At 31.8% G+C, this 22,421-nt stretch overlaps 1 protein-coding gene across 1 annotated transcript in view; it reads left to right on the top strand.

The window, feature by feature from the left end:
- Positions 1-22,421, top strand: part of LOC130668346 (uncharacterized) — a 112,782-nt gene that overhangs the window by 57,823 nt on the left and 32,538 nt on the right. The window contains exon 3 of the mRNA XM_057470586.1: positions 15,370-15,488. Within this exon, the coding sequence (XP_057326569.1) occupies positions 15,370-15,488 (119 nt within the window). The remainder of the gene's footprint in view (positions 1-15,369; positions 15,489-22,421) is intronic.

The following is a 22,421-nucleotide window of genomic DNA, read 5'->3' on the forward strand; positions in this document are numbered from 1 at the left end:
TTTGAAAGGAGTTTAGCTTCTCCTCACACCACGTTTGGTCCGCGGGGACTATTTTATTTCACCCCTATCCGCCGGCCTGACGACCGGTGAGGACGTTCCCCTATCCGCCACCTGGGGACGCGCTCGGTAGGAGTTGGGTTTCTCCCCCGAGGATCTCTGGTGCTGGTGGTGGTATCAAAGGCACACTTTCTTTCACTTCAGGTATTAGCGGCAGAGCTTCTAAATCAGCTGCGTGATTCTCATGCATCGGTAACTAAACAAGTGGTTCCCAATCTGGGATATCCTGCCTATGCTGTTCTGCAAGGCTGTGCTCCTCCAAGCCCCCTTCGTGAGAGTCATCTGACTCCGAATAACCACGCCTGTCGCTTTCTTTTCTTTCTTCTAATTCATTTAGCAATACTTTAAACATGTTTTCCATTTTTTTCTCCAGGATCGATACTCTGAACCTCTTTAGAGGTCTTTCACTTTTTGACAAACTCTTAGCCCCCCCTTTCATCACCTGGACCTCGTGGGCTCTCGTTTTCGTCCATTTCCGACCCTGGGATATCCTCAGCCGGTTTTAACAGAGCTGCTGCTTGTTTGTGAGACACAAACTGTTCCTCAATCGGTCTCAAAGCCTGATTAAAAATCTCTATCTGACTTGCTGAACCTTTTATCTTGTTGGTGACCGCTGGTGGACTCATGATTAAAGCCTGACAGAAGGCTCAGTCCAACGTTTCCACCTTTTAGACTCGATACTGCTTTTCTGGCAAGTCCACAGCTGATGGATTAAATGCTCTTGCGATCGCTACCGTGGGTATAGCAAATCTCAACTTGTTGAGTATTTGTGGATCAATCTCATCCCCAAATAATTCCTCCTTAGAGATGCTGACTACTTTCCAGTTTTTCCAATTGCCCGGAAGCCATTTCTGAGCTGACAACTTCAGCCTATTGAGTATTTTGTCACGCTCTTCTATATCCGCTGCTTCCTCTAGCAACTCTTCCATCATCACGAACGCTAACTTTTGCACGTCCATCTAAAAGTGAGAGACAAAATCTAGATTAGGTGGAGACTAATTACCAAACAAAGCTTGAGATAAAATGTCTGCAAGCTATTCTGTCTCAGTCTTATTCATATACCCGTCGTTAGGTCAGACGTGGCCTCGATGCTCAACGAGAATCTAATAGCCCAGCTGTTTTGGCTGGATACTGTCCCTGAGCAGCTAAGACTGTATCTAGCCTGACAGGCTGCGCCTCTACTCCCTGAGCCATTGTGGCTGTACATTAGGAGTTCACGGCTACCGCTCCGTGAAACGCTGCACTTACAAGATCAGCCCTAACGGACCCGCATACGCAAAATGGAGCTCTGTTAGCCGCGGCTGCGTCTCACGAGCTTTTCACGGTTGCTTCTCTGTCTCTGGAACGAATAAAATAAAAACAAACAGGAATAAAGTCCTTACCTCCTTGGTTATCCTGATAAAAGTAACTAGTGACTCAAGACCAAGCTTGCACAATGCTGCTACAAGATTGTCCTGTATACGTTGTTTTGGACAACATCATGTAGAATCTGTCAAAATATTCTTGTAAATAGTGCCTTGAGCAGCAACTTGTAATGAAAATTATTACATGGGTTCTGCCAGCGATCGACGCGGTCCAATGATTTATAGATTCAAGTAGATTTTGGAATCGATTTGGGTTCTTTTTTTTCGAAGATATACAACAAAAAACGTTTTTTTACCACTTTTTTTTTCAACGTATCGTTTGAACTAATCAACCACTAACGATTGTACTTGCGGCAATCAACACGTTTTGTTTAAGATGATCTCTAGTTCTTTAATGATACTAGCTGAGTTCTAGATAAGGCCTCTTTCAATTTTAGCGAAACTGGCGAGGCACTAGCTACCACCTCGATTCTATTTTTACAAGGGTTTTATTTCATAAATTCTATTTTTTTTTTTTTTTTTTTTTTTTTTTTTATTAATAATATTTTACAATACGCTCGAAAACCGAGAATGTTGGAAAAACTTACTGAGGTCATTTTTTAACTTTCATGCTTGTCGAAATCGTTTGTGCTTTAATACCCAACAGCTTGGTCCTTTAGAACGAATGACCTGGTACATGTGGGCAGATCACCGGATTAGACGATTAGGTAGCAAATGGTTCGAGAAGGAGTACAGTCTGCCTTATCGTGGACTCAATGTGTGTATGAATTCAGTCGTTATACTAAAACTTAACAATATAGCTATATATTAATATTATTTTAATCTAAGTTAACTTTTTATTTCTTTATTAAGTCATTCTATAAAATTAGTAGTTATATAAATAACATAATTCTTTATCTCATCTCAATGATAAAATTTTACTTACTGTTAAAATATTTAACTAACAGCATTGTTATATATACTTGAATTTCGTGGTGAGTATATCTTTGGAATAGAAGTATAACAAGGAGACACTGAGTCTAGTCTGCTCATGACCCAAAAACCACACCCAACACATAGATTCGACCATCTCGGTTTACATACTCGCGAATCACATTAAGTGCGATATTAAATGTTCCATGTTACTTATCGGCCTTTTGGTGATTGTTACCGCAGGTTTATGGTAGGCTTCATTCGTACCGATTACACTAAAAAAAGAAAAAAATACAATTAGATTCATCTAGTAAAGTGAATCATATGTACGTTGAAAATGTCATAAATAGATGATAATAAAAAATTAAAAGTATTATTGTTTATTTACATTCACTAACCAATTATTCTAATTTTTAAAGGATATTATTTTTTAAGGGCCGTAAGATATTCAGCTGTCAAAAAAGAAAGGAAAGGGGGAACTTGGCCCAAAAATTTTTTAATATAAATTAATATTAAAGAGGCAAATAAATGAATAAAGGGGCAAAATAGGCTTTCTAGTTTTTTTTTCTAAATTATAAATAAGGGTAACACGGGCGTCATAAAGTGATTAGGACTACTCGAATTGCTTAAAAAAAAATTTCTAAATCTAAAATCAGCCTGCAAAATTTGATTCAAAGAATTAAATTGAAATTTTCACAATTAATAATTACAAATATATTTTACATATCAGTCTGATGCAAAAAATAGGTTCGGGATCGATCAAATTAATTTTTTTAAGCTAACTTTTCTAATATAAAATTCTATGTCAGAGTAATTTCTGTCATAAGAGAAAAAGTAAACTTAATCTAAAAAAAAAGTCTGAAACCTTTAATGATTAATTCAATATTCTTGTGAGGTTTACTTTGTCTCACACTAATCGAAAAATGGAACCTCATTTGAACCTCTATAGTGCAAAAACAGAAATGAGCATAACATATTTGTTCAAATGTGGTTCCAGAATACGTTTATTTGCAGCCTAGATTTGCGGTTGAAATCGCAGTTCAATTTTTTGACTCAGGCACTTTTTAAACTTTTTTTTGTTCTCTGACTACATCATATATGCGCTACAGTTTTTGTTATATTATTATTACATTAAAAAATGAATTTATTCCAAAATTTTCCACCAATAAATCATTTGATTAATAATTTGTCTGTGATGAGTCCATTTTCATCGATTACAATTTCAATTAAATTCCTAATCTCGATTTTGACTTAGTAGCTTACTGGATTACGCTATCTCAATAACGGAGTGACAATAAAAAAAATTGATTGGATTTCAAGATCTTTTATACAATAAAGAATGAATATACGAAGTAATAAATGTAGCACAGGCTTGCTAGAGTAGATGATGCTGGCCCAATGGACCGTGGCACCAGATTATAGGATTAACCAACGTACTATGCAACGCACAGTGCAACGGTTCGGTTCATGAATAGCTCGCGGGCTATCATTCACTCAGTCTCTATTCTACTCCTCCCTTAACTCGATCCCAGTCTACGTATATATATATATATATATATATATATATATATGTGATTCCCCTTGACACAATGTATACTCGTATTCGCATGGTATAATCCCCTTTTACTCCTTCCTACCATTACGATCAATCTCTCAGTGTCTGTTACGTATAATTGTACAGTTCTCTCTATATTGTCTTTGTGGGATTGACTATCCCTCGATAATTTAGAAAAGATGTTTCAGCTGTCCTACAGTATCTTTAAAAAGTATAGAAAATAAAACAATAGCGTGATAGAACTTTTTATTTCAGTACCTTATTTGACCAATCAATTGAATATCTTTATTTCAATTTTATTTTCAATCCGAATTGGTACTGTCACTTGGAACTCTCAAGATCTAAAAGTAGAATTGCTACACGTATGAAGTAAATCGAAAGTTTCCATCAGTGAAGTGATTATGAAGAAATTGTTCGTAAACTTTTACTGATTGTATTACTCTTCACTGAGTTCTTATTTAATAAATCATATAAATAAAACTACATACAAAGAATAATGCGTTTCACATCAACTCCGCATTTAATTCTCGTTTACTCTGCAAATTTTTGATACTGTGTATTTCAGAACATTAGCATTTTTCAGTTACAACAAGAAACTTACGAATTTAAAAAACTATGCATCTTTGTGAGCGAATTTATTCAGAAATAATCAGTCTTTATTTTTACTATCTTGACAGAACGACTAAAGATGTCTGTAGAAATCCCAGTTTCAGAAAACCAGACTAAATTTAATAAATTTATCGATATTTAAAATTCTAATTTTCTAATCAATAAGTAAAATAATAATAAAAAATTATTCACATGGTAGCTATTATGAGATAGTGAGAAGAGTTGTATAATCTATTGTGTATCGATTCAATCAGGGAAATCCGGCTTCGAATGTAAATTGCGTGAATTTTAGTTGGTGATTACTGTATCGCATCCTTTTGGTTTCTCTCTCACTACATCGGATAGTATCATCATTATGCTTATGCGTTACGCGGTGAAACAAATTGTGTTGGGTGGTATATATGAAACAGAAAAGGTATATGAGATAGAAAGAGAAATAAAGCGAGAATTTATTGGTGGCAATCAATGAAAATCATTTGTAGGATTTCCATGCTCTCATGAAGGTGCAAACACTCCAAGCTTTTTTCTTTTTTGTACATTGATTAGTGTTTTTCAATTTTTTTCATATTTGTAAGGGCACTTGAGTCTATGTATGTATTTATGTTGATATGCATTCTATATCTACAAGTATAATGTAGAGACAACCAACAAAAAAAACTCGGTCAAAAGATCTGTGGCATGTTGAAAACCTTTAAAATATTTCTCTACAGTTCCGTTGTGGATCTACACTGTACGTATATTTTTAATTTCTTTTTTTTTTTTTTTTTTATTAGCATATTTTTTAATGGATGGCCAGAAGCTTAACGATTGATGGAAATACTTTTTAGGATGTTGCAATATTAATAACATAATATTTTTTTCGTAGAAAATCTAACCCATAAAAATACGAGATCTGATGAAAAGTACATTCAAAGAATTTTTTTCATTTCAATAATTCGCTGTGTACTTTTTTTTTTTTTTATTTTTGTTTAACGTTATTGATGTTCTATTTTTATTTTTCTCATTTTTAAATCCCAGTTTACCTCACTAATAACGCAGGATAATTTATCACAACTTATTTTTTCACCTTTTTTACACCAGAAATTTTTATTCTGCTATTGCACAACTCATTTGCGAAGCAATGAGATATGTTTTGCTAACGCTTACTCGGTCTGAGCTGATTCACTCACGTACAGAACATTTTACACTCGTTCAAATATGCTCAACAAGAATAAAATTCGTAGCATTTGAAAGGTAATTTATCTATGAATAAAACGAATATTATTTCAAATCATTTTTTGTAAAGATAATAATTAAAAAACCTGAGATGTCCGTCAGTATGTACTAGGGTGTCCAATATTTACCAAGTTGATTATTTATAGCACCCCCTAAATTTTTAGTTTATAGTCAAAAAAAAAATATCAGACTAGCAACAATTCTAAATATTCATATTAAACCTTGCCCTAAAGACAAAAAATTTTCATTTAAATATCATGAGAATTTGGCAAATTTTAATTTGCAACGTGTATTCAAGATGGCCGCGGAAGCTCAAGTCGCTTTAGAAATGAATCGCATCGACACGATGTGGGTATTTTGTCGTGGGTATTTTGTCACAGGTGTTTTAGTTTGCGGTTATTTTGGCAGCGGGGATTTTGTTGTCGGATATTTTGTCATGGGTATTTTGGCATAAGGTCAACTGTCGTGTTACTGAAAGAATTGTTGAACTTAGACAAAAAAACAATAAATACAGATGAACGGATTCGTCTTTTCTTCGTAAGTATCCCTGCATGATATTTTTAATTTCGTAGTCTTACTTAAAAGAAAAATCACTCTCCTTACAAAAACGTTATTTGCTATGTACGTAAAGTGATTTATTTTAAAACCTAGCAACACCAAGTGACAGAATTATTTCAAGTTTGACATTCACTTTGAATGAACTTTTAATTTTCGTTGATGTTGTTAATAAATATTTTATTAATTATATATTAAATTTCAGCAAAAAGAAAACCTCCACAATAGATGGAAAATCTGTGCAGAAAGCTGCTTACGTAATCATGAAAATCATGATGACCAACAGTTTAGCAAAATAGTGTACATGAAAGGGAATAACTCCTGGCTCGCTGAAAGTATCAAGTTGTTCATTTGCTGAAACTGCTAAAATTAAAGAAAAATTATTCTACATAGGAAATTTATGACTTTATTTACACTAGGGTTTTATATATGCCACTTATTCATCTTTCGTTTACAGATATTTTGATCAAGGCATTCAAATGAACTGATAGTGTTGTCAGTTGTCACTTGGCCCATTGGTTAAGGCGTGCGGATGACAGACTTAAAAATATAGAAAAAAAATTTGAAGATGGTGTAAGCAGCAGCACTAGGCGTTTAAATACAACGAGAACGTGAGGAGTTAGACTTAGAAAATTAAAAAAAAATCATTTTTTATTTCCTAATGAAATTTCCAAACAGTGGTTGAGCTTTTAGTAACCAATTAATTATAAGTTATCACTACTTCTATTGTTTTACAATAATTTTTTTAACACAGTTCAGGTTTTGACTGGATTGATTGTTTTTCATCTTTTTATTTCTCGAGTAACTTTCTCTGAATACTTTGTTTTCTTGGTTTATTATTTCATCTAAAGTGTACCGTAAATAATTGTAAAACAAGAACACAGTAAATACAGCTTTTTCACTTGAAAAAAAAAAAAATAATAATAATAATAAGAACAATAATGAAATCATCAATTTTAATTAGTTAATATCTTTCGTTTAATAAGTATCCTATTTGTAATGAGTATTTATTGTTTATCAACTCATGTAAATTGTCTGTTGAATGTTCATTTTCTGTATGTATTAATTGAAATCAACTAATTAGTTTAGTATATCTATTTATGGTTAATTTAATTTTATAAATTAATTAAAAATATCTGTTGTTTTTTATTTAAATTAATAAATTTACCCAAATCTTAACAAAATTTATGGTAATGTTTTATTTCATTTCAATGTTTTGTTTTTCCAAGCCTTTAAATGCCCCCGCAAAAAGCGAATGTTAAAAGTGCGGTAAATCCCTTGTAGAAAAAAAAAATATTGACAACGGGGTCGGTCTTAGCACAATACTAGGCTACCAAGGCTTGGCCTCCAAAGGTTGGTCCAAGATCTGATTAACGTTCAAGTGACGAGCCTCAGTTTGCCAGTCTTGGGCCAAGATTCAGCCATTACTGAAGTAAGAAGCCTTGGTTCGCCAGTCTTTGGCCAAGATTCAGCCACTACTCAAGTAACAAGCTTTGGTTTGTCAGTCTTGGAGCAAGGTTCAGCCAATACTCAAGTGGCAAGCCTTGGCTTGTCAATCTTGGGCCAAGATTCAGCCAATACTCAAGTCACAAGCTCTGGTTTCCCAGTGTAAATAACAAATGGTACCTAAAAACCTCTGGCTTCTATGAATAGCGTAACAGCCTAGTGGATAAAACACTTGCCTACCAGCCATGAAGGACCAGGTTCGAGACCCAGCAAATGCAAAAAAAAATTAGTTTCATCAGTTTACCGGATTTCTCTGTGTACAAATTTATTTCCATATGTTACCATCCCGCACATGTCTACTAAATTTTTTTTTTTTTTTTAATTTATTTTTAATAAGTAGAGGTGCTTATTCAGCAACAGTCTTGGCACAACACTGTCACTCAAGCTTGGCTCGGTGTTATCATTTCGATGCTTAAACAGACTTGGGCCAAACTTGGATTTCAAGCTTCCCTCAGAGTTAATAAGTCTTGCGCCAAGCCGCGGCCTGTTGTTTTTTCTTATAAGGGATATCCAACATTTTATTTGTGATTTATCAAGTTGTCTTTAAGTCGACTATTATTGATATTCCTTAATTTATAAACATCAAGTGTTTAAAAAATAAGTCTTTAAAACAACATATGTGTTGTATTTATTGATTAAAAAAAGACATCTTGTTGTGTGGTTCAAATATTACCGTCGTTGCGAGATTACACATAGTTGTCTTATATAGTACAATTAAAGTTGAATTAAATTACAAACCATTTTGGCAACTTTTTGCAATGCCTAAAAGATGGCAAATGTTTCATGTCTCTGGAAGCAACATTTGTACGTCTTATTTATATCAAAAAAGGTGACTTTGTCATCTCTTTGTAAGACATCTTGAAGACATCTTAAAGCTGTCTGTGTGCTACTTGGGTGGCAATTTATTAAAAAATTTGGCTTCCATTTTTTTTATCATTATTATTATTATTATAATTATTATTATTTAATTTCATTTTTTTTACCTTTCTTGCATATAAGAGCACCGTCTATTGATCACTTTGAAAATGAGCAAGTGGGTTGTGCAAGTTTGGATTTTCCAACTTTTATTTTTATTTTCACGTTTTAAGCTTTTAACAGCCATGAGTATCAGAAAGCTAAAAAGTGAGTTTGACCACATACCACTTCAATGATTTATGTACAATACTTGACGTCTCGCCAAAGCTCAAACTTTTTTGCACCACGTCTGTTCAACGTGACATGACTTGAATATAATACTGTGTATATATCCCACACGCTATGTTGTTTTTTCTATTGCAATGGTTATACTAACGTTTCAATATTTCTATGAAGAGATTTGGAATAAAAAAAGAAGAAATTCGATTGGAATTTAAACTAAACCTAGACTTAAAAAAAATTACTGAGCATACGGAGTAAAGGGGGACTTTTTTAAGATATTGCAAACGAATAAATTTTTTTATTTGCAATTAAAAAAATCATAAAGTTACCTTTATTATACTTAGATTCTTCAGTTCTCAATAAAATAATTGAATTAAAAAAAAAATAGTTGCAAAATCCAAAAGTACATACACCTCAATCACTCATTATATTTTTAATCATTACTTTTATTTTATTATGATTTTATAATATTAATTAATTATTTTTATTATTCATTTTTATTTAACTTTTGAATTATTAATTTTGTAACGGAGTAAGATATATCCATATTATCGATCGATACCCGGGTCAAAAATAAAACTTGGTTTAGACTTGGTCGTCTTAAATCGTGACTAAGTAAGACCAGTTAAGTCGAAACCAAGGCGATTTGCGTGCATTCAATATCGAGCTCTTGACATCGATCAGAACCACTTTTTTAACAGCTTGAAATTAAAATGAAAATAAATAAAGATAATGCGGAATTTGAAAAAACTTTACTGATAATAATTTGTAGAGAATAGAATTGTCAACAAAAAAGATCCTATAACATTTTGTGATAAGTCTGATAGTTTCGCCGGAAAAGTAAAAAGATCTCCAACTTGACTTGGACCTCCAATAACTTTTGAACAGATGGATTTATCGAAAAATGATAAGAGACCTTTTTTTGTAGAGCGTTCAATTTCCTACAAAAATATGTATTAGTCTATTCGATTTATTGATTTGTTTAATGAGTTAAAAATACTTAAAGCTAAAAACAAAAATTTTCCCGTGTTATTTAAATGGGAAAATCGAATTTTTCAATGAGCTAGGTCTGTAATCGACATAGAATTTTTTTTCTTGCGCGAAATTTTTTTTTTGTGTTGAACTATGATTTTTTCAACATGCACTTGAAAAAAAAAATGTTGCTCCGAAATGACGCACCCTAACATATATAATATATAGCGACGATACTTTAGGATTTGATTGCAATTATCACTGAGTAAATCGCCAAATACCAAAGAGTGAAATGTTGTGAGTGATAGTGCGAAGATGGAGAGGAGAGATGGAAAAAGGAAATTGTGGGGTGAGAGACGTTTCGTCTAAGTATACGATAGCTGAGACTCCTCAGTTAGGCATGTCTATCATATACCCCACCTAAGACGCCGTGTTGGAATTTACATGTTAGAAATGTTACATATTGAAACAGGCATCTCGCTGCGAGAGGCGCGAGTTGTAAATGCCATCTCGTGGAGTGAAGCCGAACCAACACACACATATATAAATATATATTACTAATTTATTTATCACACTAAAACAAGTATCTGATATTCTCGAAAATGATGCTGAGTTCACAGAGACTGACCTAATTCACGTGGTCGTTATATCAAATTGTCAAGCAATTTATTTATCCATAATTTTATTTTAAATCGTTTTCAACACTTCATAAATTTATATACAATACTTATATAAAATAATTTGATAATCATTAAAGTATCAATTTAACATACAATTATTGTTGTTTTTATTATTTTAATTAAAACAAATATTTACACAGCAGTTAATTAAAATTCACCGTCATTATTGTATCTATTTTAATAATATATTGTATCCATAGTATTACTATATAGGGATGTGCAATTGACAATCTGCAAAATTGCGAATGAATGACACAGAAGATGGGTGAGCAATACGATTGTGTGGTATACGATATCGTGAAATAACCACCGGGACGAGTATGGAATAATCGTGAATCCGTAAACTGCGAAGATAAATCTCATATCGAATTGCACTTGTGTCAGCAAATTCGAAAGGCTATGTAGAAACGAATTCGATATAGTTGTTTACTCGCGCTAGGTCGACGAAATTTCATTGCGGTGGATATAGAAGAGTTTGAGTAAAAAAAAAAAAAAAATGAATAAATAAAAAGAAAATGAAGAAAAGAGATATGGAGATGGAAAGTATAGGTGAACGATAAAAATCTCGTAAGTAACTCAACTGGAACGTCAATTCGACAAGTTTAGTAAAGATATTTTGATAAAAAATACGACTTTAAAGTGTGTACATTCCTTTCCCTCATTTCATACTTTATATATATATATATGCTTTACCAGACTATCGTCTGTCTTTTTTCCCTTAACTTTGTTTGCTTTTACCTACGTGGTTTTTCAACGAATAAAATTAACGAGAATTTTACCCTCACGGTAGGTAGTCTAGACTCAAGACTCTAAACTCGTTTGGCAATCGAAATAAATTTTTCTTCCATCGAAATTGACGTTGGATAAAAAAAAGGAGAAAACTTTTTTTTCATCAATTCATACACGTCCGTTTTACATTAGATTTATATTTATATATATTTTTTTAAGTATATATACGGTTAGTTTTTCTCAACAATTTTCAATGAGTGGCTTGTTGTAAATCACGATTCGACTTCTTACATACAGTGAGGTTATCGGAAAGCTTGCGTATACAAACTTGAGCATGATGCTCACGAAGTTGTGCTGGATGAAAAATAAACAAAAAAAAAAAATTAAGAAAAATGTAAGACCTCATGCCAAGAGAAAAAAAGAATATAAAATATTGAGAAGAGGAAAAAAAGAGGGGAAAGATGATGCGAAAAATTGAAAGCCACGTAGCCGAACTCAAGGGAGTTGAGAGAATTTCAATATTTCTGTCGTTGGGGCCACGTCACCCCAGGGAATGTATAAAGGTTAAAAAAAAATAAGATGGACGTGCGACAAAAGTATCTTTATCCTTGACAAATTTTCTGGATTATCCACTTACATCTTAGGAGGATTGCAGCATCATTATAAAGATATTTTTCTTCAATACCAATTTTAAGTATAATAAAAAATTTAATGTAGACAGAATAAAATAGATAGGAATGGTTACTGTGCTACACAAGAATGCTCGTAAAGTATGTAAAAATTAATCTTAGTACATTACTAGTTCTCGTTATAATAGGAATGAGTCGTTTTTACATACGACTGAGTACGATTCGACATAGCAATCATTACTATGTTACACATTATGCCGAAAACATGACTGGTTATCGTGTTCACAGTCACCATTCACTTCCCAGGTAATACAGGTTCCTTTCAGCAATCGATGTGTTACTATATAAAATAGGTATATGTCCTGTATGGAGATGCGAAAGACTCCCCGGATAAATGCGTTCCATTGTCGTTCAGCATAGTAACCATCCCTGTGCTGGACAGGAACTGTCGCTTACAGTCACATGTCTGACTACTGTTCAGCGGAAACTAATCTTGTAAACAGCACTCAGACATGTGAATGAAAGCAACAGTTCCTGTTCAGCATAGGAATAGTTACTATGCTGAACGACAATAGAACGCATTTGTCCAGGGAGTATTTCACATCTCCACACAGCACCTATACTTAGTTTACATATTAACACACGCCTGCTATTGAAAGGAACCTGTATTATCTAGTAAGTTACCGGTGACTGTGGACACGGTAACCATTCATGTTTTCGGCATAATGTGTCCCTGGATAAGAATGAGTCGTTTTTACATACGACTGAGTACGATTCAACATAGCAACTATTACTATGTTACCCCTGGCGGTTTGGAATCACGGTAAAAACACGGTGGGTTTGTGCCATTTTACCACCGAGATCACAAGGTGTTGCCACTGTGATTACGTGGTGTGTCCACCGTGATTCTACGGTGGCTTTGTGCCATTTCACCATCGTGGTTCCACGGTGTATCCACCGTCATTACACGATGTAACCACCGTGGAAAAAACGACTCATTCCTATTATAACGAGAACTAGTAATGTGCTAAGATCAATTTCTACATACTTTACGATCATTCTTTTGTAGCACAGTAACCATTCCTATCTTTTTTTTTCCGTGTACTAAGGTAGTGGCTATAAAAACATTTTGTTTTAAATATATATGCCTGATAGATTATATATATTTCGTTTTTAATTCAGTAAGCTATAAGAGAGAATTTATTAATAGAGAATCGGCAAAATAAGAACGTAAAAATTTTATTAAAAAATATTTTTTTGTTTAAATCGTTGTTTTTTTTCTATGTGTTTTTGCTCTTAAATTATATGACAAATGATATTTAACAGTTAGGTTGACTAGCAGATCACCATACTAGTTAAATTTGAAAAATCGTGAGACAAGGGATAAAACGAGACGATTTAAGATGAGGGTGAAGTTGACTGCTCCAGCTGATAGCGAGAGCTGGCATTATCTAAAGTTTGATATCGTATTTTATCCCATGCTCCATACTGTGTTTTTTATAATTAAATCGATTCAAACTGAGTTTAAATGTCTGCGTGGAGAAAAAAATTGGAAACTTTACTTTAAAATATCAGTTAAAATTACTAAAGTCATATTGTAAACCTAAAACGTCTTGAAATTGTGTAATTTTTACTGTCTTGGGAATTTCATTTTTATTTATATTTAGTAATTTTTATTATTTAAGTATCAAAATGAATGTTACCTACATTAGTAAACTTAACTATGTATTTGGTACATTTTATCATACCGTTTAGTAAATTTCACTATTTTGGAATGAAATAAATGAAAAAAAATTTTTATTAGTTTTTTTTTTACTTTTTATATTACTACTAGAAGGCTTATGCGCGCTGACGCACGCCTATTATTTTTTACCTTTTGTAATGTTTTGATAACTACCTTTCGCGCTTTCCTTATGAAAAAATCATTATAAAAATATTCATTATGGATGGCTATTGTCCCTAGTTGCTGCTAACAACTACCTCCATAGCAACCGCTGCTATGGCAACAGTCTCCAGAGCAACCGTTGTTATGGCAACAGTCTCCATAGCGACCGTTGCCATGGCGACTATAAGCTGTGACATAACACCACTTTTTTAGAATAGACTATAGTTATGATTTTGATTATTATTACAATCCATGTTATCTGTCTTGGTGTTAGTGTTAATTGAAATTTTTAAAAAGCTACTTGTTTTGAACGGGATTCCAAACCCATTTCCATTTCCGTTGGGGTTCCAATCATTCCAAGGAGGAGGGTTACTCTTTAAATTTTATTTATTTTGATTCGTTCTATAGGGTAAATTATAGTCACGTACAAAAATTAACTTCTTAGCAGAATATTATTTTTTTTTTATAAAATATTAGCTCAATTAAATCATAAACTATTTTCAATAATTTTTTTTTTATTATTCTTGCGTTAGAACTCACAGGGTTGTTTTTCGGGTATGGTATTTTTTCCCTGTAATGTAATCGATAGATGTGTTGGGCCCATGGCAGAATCAAAGCAAAATTGAAAATAGTTTTAATTTCAGTCAAGATTGATTTTTCCAACACAATTTTCGTCGGAACGATAACTTTATTGGAAAGGGGGTAATGCAACCAAGTAGCACACTTGACTTTGTGACATCTATAAGATATCAGTTTTTAGGCTGTTTTTTGACACATCGATAAGAAACATAAATGTTGACAAAAAGATCAGAAATTGATGTAACCGAAAAAATATGTGCTTAACAGATTTGACACAAGTCATAACAAAAATTAAATTACAAATAGTGGTCAAATGAGTCATCTAAACGATTTTTTAATTGAAATGTCTTTTTTAAAATAGGAAAAGTAACACAAATTTTATATGGCTCCGAGGACTATCATCTATCCATCTTATTTATACAAAAGAAACTTGATTTTGAGACAAAAAAAATTTGTCTCGTCCTTTTAAAAGGCTCCTTTACTCTCTTAACATGAATTAGTGAAAATAAGTGAATATTCACTAATTCGGAGTGCCAATGGAACCACTAATTTCAAAAAGTGGTTCGGTTGGCACTCAAAATTAGTGAATATTCATTTATTTCACTTATTCATGTTTAGAGAGTATGAAATTTTAAAGTTGTCTTTGCGCTATTTGGGTAACAAAAGTGAAACTGATCTTTTTAAATATTTAAATATCCAGAAAACAATACCTTCTTCTCTTGTTTTATAGAAACGTGACTAGAACCAGTCAGTCAGATATTGACTAAATATAGATAATTATCTAAATAAATAATCTATCTTTGCTTTTCTTTACCGTTGTAATTGTGGTGTCGTTATACTGATGTGATTCTGGATCAGTGAGAAAAATAATCAAACCCATATTAACATAATTCAAGTAAATTTATTTTAAAAGGGATGATGTGTTTTTCAGAATTTAAATTAAAAAAAAAATAAAAAATTTCACTTATAAATTTTCTTGTTACAGGTTCTCTTATTTCCTGAAGAAGGATGGGCAAGAAGTGCAAGTAGTTCTTATTGGACATTGACACCTTTTTGGTGGAGCCGAAGTCGATGTAAAGTCGTGGAAGTTGCAGGAACAAGAAGGTTAGAAATAAGTAATTTATTTACTAATTAATTAATTTAAAGTTTTACAACAAATTTAATTAGTTGTAGATACATTGGCTCACAAAAGAGCTTTATAGAAAATTCTATCGTATCAGTATAATTTGTTGTTAAAGCAAAAAGTCAAAATGGTTGATGCGTAAAACTTTAACAATGTGATTTTTCGTTTGAATGAAATCACTACAAACTTTTCAACTGTAATGTCATTTTTTCACACGAATAGCTCGAACTCGAAAACTATGAAATTCTGTACACACATTGTATCATAGTATAAACATCTACATTGTATCATTTGTTTAATCGAGAAATGTTGGATCACATTGGTACATATAATTTCAAATAAATTTCTTTTAACACCGGTAAAGAATATTTACACCGGCGGCGGCGTTATTTTCACATAACTTTCGGGGTTAAAATTTAACACCGCGAATTTTAACACCTACACCGCTTAGACTTACCCCGGTGATTAATTACAATGTATACCTTAATGTATACTTTTCAATATATTCGAAATTTGTAAATTAAACTATAGTTGATCGAACATATTTATAATAGAAGTAGAAAGGATAATCCATATACATTGCGAATCTATCAACGAGTATATCTTAAGCATATATACAAGAAGTATATAAGAAAGTATACAAATTAGTATAGCTTAGGAAAACGAAGATTATATCCGTTGAAAAAAAAATTATCTTCAGAAAATTTATCTCTCAAGATGATTTGTCCTTGATCCAAAACAACTTAAGTCTTCCTGAGAATTTTCTCTGTTCAAGTAAAGCGTTTTGTCTGCTTACATTTATCCATTACGTATACATGGTAAAACTTCTCATAAATTTTCTAGGTGAATTATCCAGCTGGAAATTGAGATTAAAATTAGTAAATTGCACAGTTGGAATAAAATCTCATTATCAATATTATCAAAAAGTTTGCAATGATAAATGAATTTTTGAAGTTCTGTTGTGTTTTTTGTTTTGATCTATTCATGTTCTCAACTATACTTCCAGTTATAATATTCCGATATAATTAGAGTATACTCATTGTGTATAATTTTTATTGTATAATTCGGGCATAGTTTAGCTTATACGATCCCTGTTTAAAAAATCGGATAGAATCCAATAGATTCTCATAAATTCACGAAGAGATTTTATAAGAATGAATGAGTTCTATGAGAAGTGCTATAGTTAAGTATAGGGCCTTATATATACGGCTATAAGAATCTATCGGATTTTCTAAGCAGGGAAATTTATATAACTAAAAGTATATTAAATTATAAATCTTATACTGATATAATACAATTATAATATTTTTAACTTCCCGCTAAGAAAATTGTAAATTTTCAAAAATTCGGGAAGTTATTGGTTTCGGTCCGATTTACGAAAATCGAATTTCTAAGAGATCTTGTCGTTTTGAGCTTGTAGGAAGCTATTCTAACTAGTTTCAAGATGATGTCTGAGTGTATGTATGTTTGTATGTACATACGTATGTAAATACCTGTATCTTTTGAACGGATGAACCGATTTTGAACTTTAAGGTGTCATTCGACGCGGCTTGTCAATATCTTAAAGTTGTGATAAATTGAGCTTGATCGGTACGGCTCGTTCAGAGATACTCCAAAAATAAAATTTTTTCAAAAATGTTTTTTTTTGGATAACTTTTAATGTGCTCGATAGATTGAATCCAAAATCGACTAGGCTCTAAAGCTTTATAAGCCGCGTCGAGTGCTACCAAAAAAATCAAAATCGGTTCATTCGTTCAAAAGAAACTGTTGTCGAAAGAAATAAAAAAAAATATTTTTTTTAGTTTTTTTCGAATATCTCAGAAACGACCAGATACATCAATTCCAATATCTGAACACCTCTAGAACTCATTAGAATACGTCGATTGCCGCCTCAACCATCAAAATCGGTTCATTTGTTCGCGAGATATCGTGGGAGAAAGAAGTTCTAAAAAACGGTTTTTTTCGAAAACAATGGCATACAAAAGTATTTTCAAGCTCGAAGAGCTCGAACATGTACTCACAACAACGTTTTCGAGCTCCGTGAGCAGATTGTATACAGCTAGTAAAAATGAATATAATACGCTTATGTGATGTTAATATTCGAGCCATCAGGCAAATATATCAATCACGAGGGTCTTATACTTATTTAAACTAAATATTTAAAATACTATAGTATAGTCTTAAATAAATATCATTAACTTGTTACTCCTGACTGAGCAATTTTTGAAAAATATCACTTGCGTAATTATCCTCCTAAAAAATGATAAGATCACTATAGACTTTTGAATGGTTTGAAGTTTACTTAAGTATATAGTAATTTTTGCTTAACTTTTTTTTCATTGTATAAAGATTGAGATGTTAAACAAAAACAAAGAAAATACTTCATAAAGGATTTAAGGATACATTTTAAAAGTTTCGTTGAAAAGCTTGAAAACTATTAAGAGCATAGAAAACATACAAAAAAAAAAGTAGAAAAAGAAAATTGAGTAAGAAAGGTAAAAAAAATCAAACGTGAAGAGAATATTTGAAAATACTTGAAAAGTTTATTTGGTTCATTCTTGTCAGGATTTCTCATGATTTATATATCGTTAACTCTTAAAGAAAAGATAGAAAAGCACGATTAATCTGCAGTAGCTAGGAAGAAACAAGTTAATTTCCGTTTTCATTGGTAAGATAACAGCAATTTAGATTAAACGTATAACCTAAAGATTGCACTGCTATATTGCTACACGTAGAGAAATTTATAGTTGCAATTACAATATATTATGGAAATGGTTCCCATAATGCATAGTAACCGGTTTTTTTGAAATGTCCATTATAGGAACGGCACCCATATATATTATAGTTATCATTACTATAAAATTATAGTAATTGTTACCGTAACCCATAACATTATGGCGACCGTTACCATAACATTATGTTAATGGTTACTATAATATTATGGTAATGGTTACCATGTATCATGGTAATCGTTACCATATAATATGGTAACCATTACCATAGTATTATAGTAATCGTTACCATAATATTATGGTAACCATTATCATAATATTATGGTAACTATTACCATGGTATATGGTAACCATTACCGTAATATATGGTAACCATTACCGTAATATATGGTAACCATTACTATAATATATGGTAACCATTACCATAATATATGGTGACCAATACCATAATATATGGTAACCGTTACTGGAATATTATAGTAATCGTTACCACCAATTATGGTAACCATAACCATAATATATGGTAATCGTTGTCATGTTATGGTAATGATTACCATAATGTTGTAGTAATGGTTCCTATAATATTATGATAACGGTTACCATAATATCATAGTCACGTTTACCATAGTATAATGGGAACGATTACCATAATATTATGGTCATCATTACCATAATTCTTTCACATGTGATATGGGAACTGTTATCATAATGATGGGAATTGTTCCCATACTTATGGGAACTTTTCCCAGAAAGTATGACCTATATCCCATAATTCCAAGTGGTCATTACCATAACGGTATGGGATGATATTTCATAAAGGTACTAGGAACGGTTACCATAAATTTCTCTCCGTGTAGCAAAAAAAAAGTAAGAGACGAGAAAAAATGTATTTTTATTATATTATTTGTTTTATGTGAATATTGCGACTGTGGGAGTTCAACCCTAAAACCGCATGGACTGATAGGGTCTTTATGCGGTCCGACTAGCTACCTATTTGAGCGTGTGAGTCCTACGATGATCATGTGGATTTGAACGTGTGCAAGGTTGAATTTAATTGGCAACAATATTCTCTTTACCTACTGTATATGTGGCCTACATGCAGCTGTCTATGTCCATCAACATTGAAATGTTACAAAATGAACCAGGACTAATATAGTTGTTATTTTATTAAAAAACGAAAAAAAAATAAAAACAAACCGTAGAAAGAGTTTCATTCGTTGATTGCTTGAAGCAATCTATTTTTTATGAAAATTGATTTTATCGTAGGTATTTAAAGTTACATTAATAGATATTGTTGAAATACTAGTTAGTTTGATGAAATGGAATAATATTTTACATAATTAAAAGTTACCAGCTTTCTTTTTATGAAAAATATGATTTTTGTTCGTTAAAAATAGTTGGAAATATAGACGTAAAAAATTTTTTTCACTTCGGACTGTAAAAGTATGTATTCATCTAGAAAAAAATTTTGTATAACTAGATATAATCATATATAATTATAGATAATTTTATATAATTTCAGATAATTAGATATGATTATATCCAATTATTTTGAATTGCTATAGCAAGTAAATTAATACAAATATATATAAATTTCTATATATATTGAGTTTGAAACGAATATTTTTAACTTCCTGCTATGAAAATTGGAAATTTTCAAAAATTCGGGAAGTTATTGTATTCACCCCGATTTTCGAAAACCGAGTTTTCATCAGATGTCGACTTTTTGAGGTCCTAGGAAGCTATTCTGACTATTGTGAGAATGATCTTCGTGCGCGTGCGCACGCGCGCGTGTGTGTGCATGTGAGCGTGTGTGTGTAAACAAGCTATAACTTTTTAAGTTCCTAACCAATTGAGATGGTTCTTGCGACAATCGAAAGAGTTTGCTAAAATTTTGAATTCGAATTACTTAAATTTCATATATCCCTTTAAATATTGATTTTAGAGATTCGACTTACATGAACTTATTTGTAGAAGGCTAAATTTTCTACAGATAATGTTGCATACGTTTTTTCCTGAAAATCAACCGTTGACAAGTTAACAACAAAAAACCACTAATTTCGTAGAAAATTTGATTTTCAAGGCTTCCACGTGGACTTTAATTGAAGGTACTGCTAAGCACATACAGGCTCTTCCGAAGAGCATACAGTTCTCTTTAACCCTTCAGACCTATCGTGTAGAGAGATTCTCTCACACTTTTTTTAAATCTTTTTTTTCTTTTTATCCTCAAATGGAATGACCCCCTAAAATTTTTTTTACCTCTCTAAAATTTAATGCTCTAAAAGATACTGAAAAAACAAAATTTGTTAAACTTGAAAAATAAAGAAAAAAATTATTTATTCATTGACTGTGAGAGTTTCTCTCATCGCGTGAGTTAAGTCAGGCACAAAAAGAATTGCTGTTTGTATGACTTCGTTTCATTTCGACTGTCTCCGTGGTTTTTATCCGCCATTTTGAATTATATAGATCTACAAATAAACAGTATAAATAGGATAAGGAACAAGTTTCATGTACTAATTTTTTTGTCCGTATAATGAAATTTCAAAATTTGAAAAAAATTTCAATTTTGAAAAAAAAAATTAAATTTGAAAAAAATTTTTATTTTTTCCAAACTTTGAATTTTTTTTTAAATTTTGAAATTTCATTATACGGACAAAAAAATTAGTTGATGAAACTTGTTCCTTATCCTGTTTATTCCACAGGATTTATCCTGTTGCTGCAACAAGATTTTGTCCTGTTGCTGTAACATGAAAATCCTGTTGCTCCAACAGGATGTGTCCTGTTGCAGCGCCTATTTTTTTTTCCGTGTATTATCTGGAAAGCGAATGGTGACTGTGAACACGATAACCAGTCATGTTTTCGACATAATGTGTAATATAGTAATGGTTGCTATGTTGAATCGTACTCAGTCATATGTAAAAACAACCCATTCCTATTATAACAAGAATTAGTAATGTGCTACGATTAATTTGAACATACTTTACGATCATTCTTGTGTAGAACACTAATCATTCCTATCTATTTTTTTCGTGTAGAGCATTTATGCCGCTCGGGCTAAAAGTGGGGGCGGATGGGTTTGAAAGTTCAGTTTTATTCATTTCTTCTTAGCTCTCAATGATTTTCCAGAAAAAAATTATGAAAAATTTTAAGTTTTCATTATCAAGGATATTCCATTAAGAATTTCGTTTAAACAAATTTATCATGTTGAATCAACATAATCTAGTCAATTGAATTAAAATCGAATAAATCGTATATAATCTCAAATGATTGCATTATAAAGTAAATTCAATATTTATCGATCTATGGGTTTCAGTTATTATTTTTTTTCGAAATAAATTTTCTGTAAAATAAATTCCTGTAATTTCACGAACTTTTCAATGTAAACTTTTTAATTAACATTCGCCTCAGGTAATTTCATTACGTATTCATTAACAAATTATAATCAATATAAAAATAATATCAATTACTACTACTAACTTTACTCTGACAAGTAAAATACTTCTTAGAATAGTCATCCATAAATTACGCAATGACCTTAATTGGATTTTGATTAAATACAAACATCAATGAGAATTTAATAAGCCTTAGTTAAATGATTTGCATTTAAAGCTCATCCGAGTCCTGTTTAAATAATGTATATACATACATGCATACATTTATCGGCTACCTAATTTTGAAACCCGGTATCTGACAAAATTATAATTTGTCAGAAAATCAATAAAACATATTTTAGTCTAGCAGCACTTAATTAGTATCTGTCAGAAAAAATCAAATCTTGATCATATATATTTAAAGTTATGTGTAAAAGACCACATTAAAACTAAAAGTGCCGGAAGATCGATTTCTAAAAATTGTTCAGTTACTGGTAACGTATTGGGCTGGTTGCTGATTAAGCTTAATTTTTTACGGATTGTAGGAGTTAATAAACTAGAAATGCTGCCTGAACAATCTAAATTGCTTACAGTGGAATCTCTCTATATTAGACTCATCCGTTAAGGATCTCTCTCTGTATTTGACTCGTCCTTTCGTCCCCACTACAGCAACACCTGGAAAAAATAGACCCGGAAAAAATGGACTTAGAATCAATCGACGCAGTATGAATCATTTTCAAATTACTTCCTGATGTTTTATAAATATATATTTTATAAACCTATTCAATATATACTGAGGACGTACTTGATA

The sequence above is a fragment of the Microplitis mediator genome, chromosome 5 (assembly GCF_029852145.1).
Source record: "Microplitis mediator isolate UGA2020A chromosome 5, iyMicMedi2.1, whole genome shotgun sequence".
Taxonomy (NCBI): domain Eukaryota; kingdom Metazoa; phylum Arthropoda; class Insecta; order Hymenoptera; family Braconidae; genus Microplitis; species Microplitis mediator.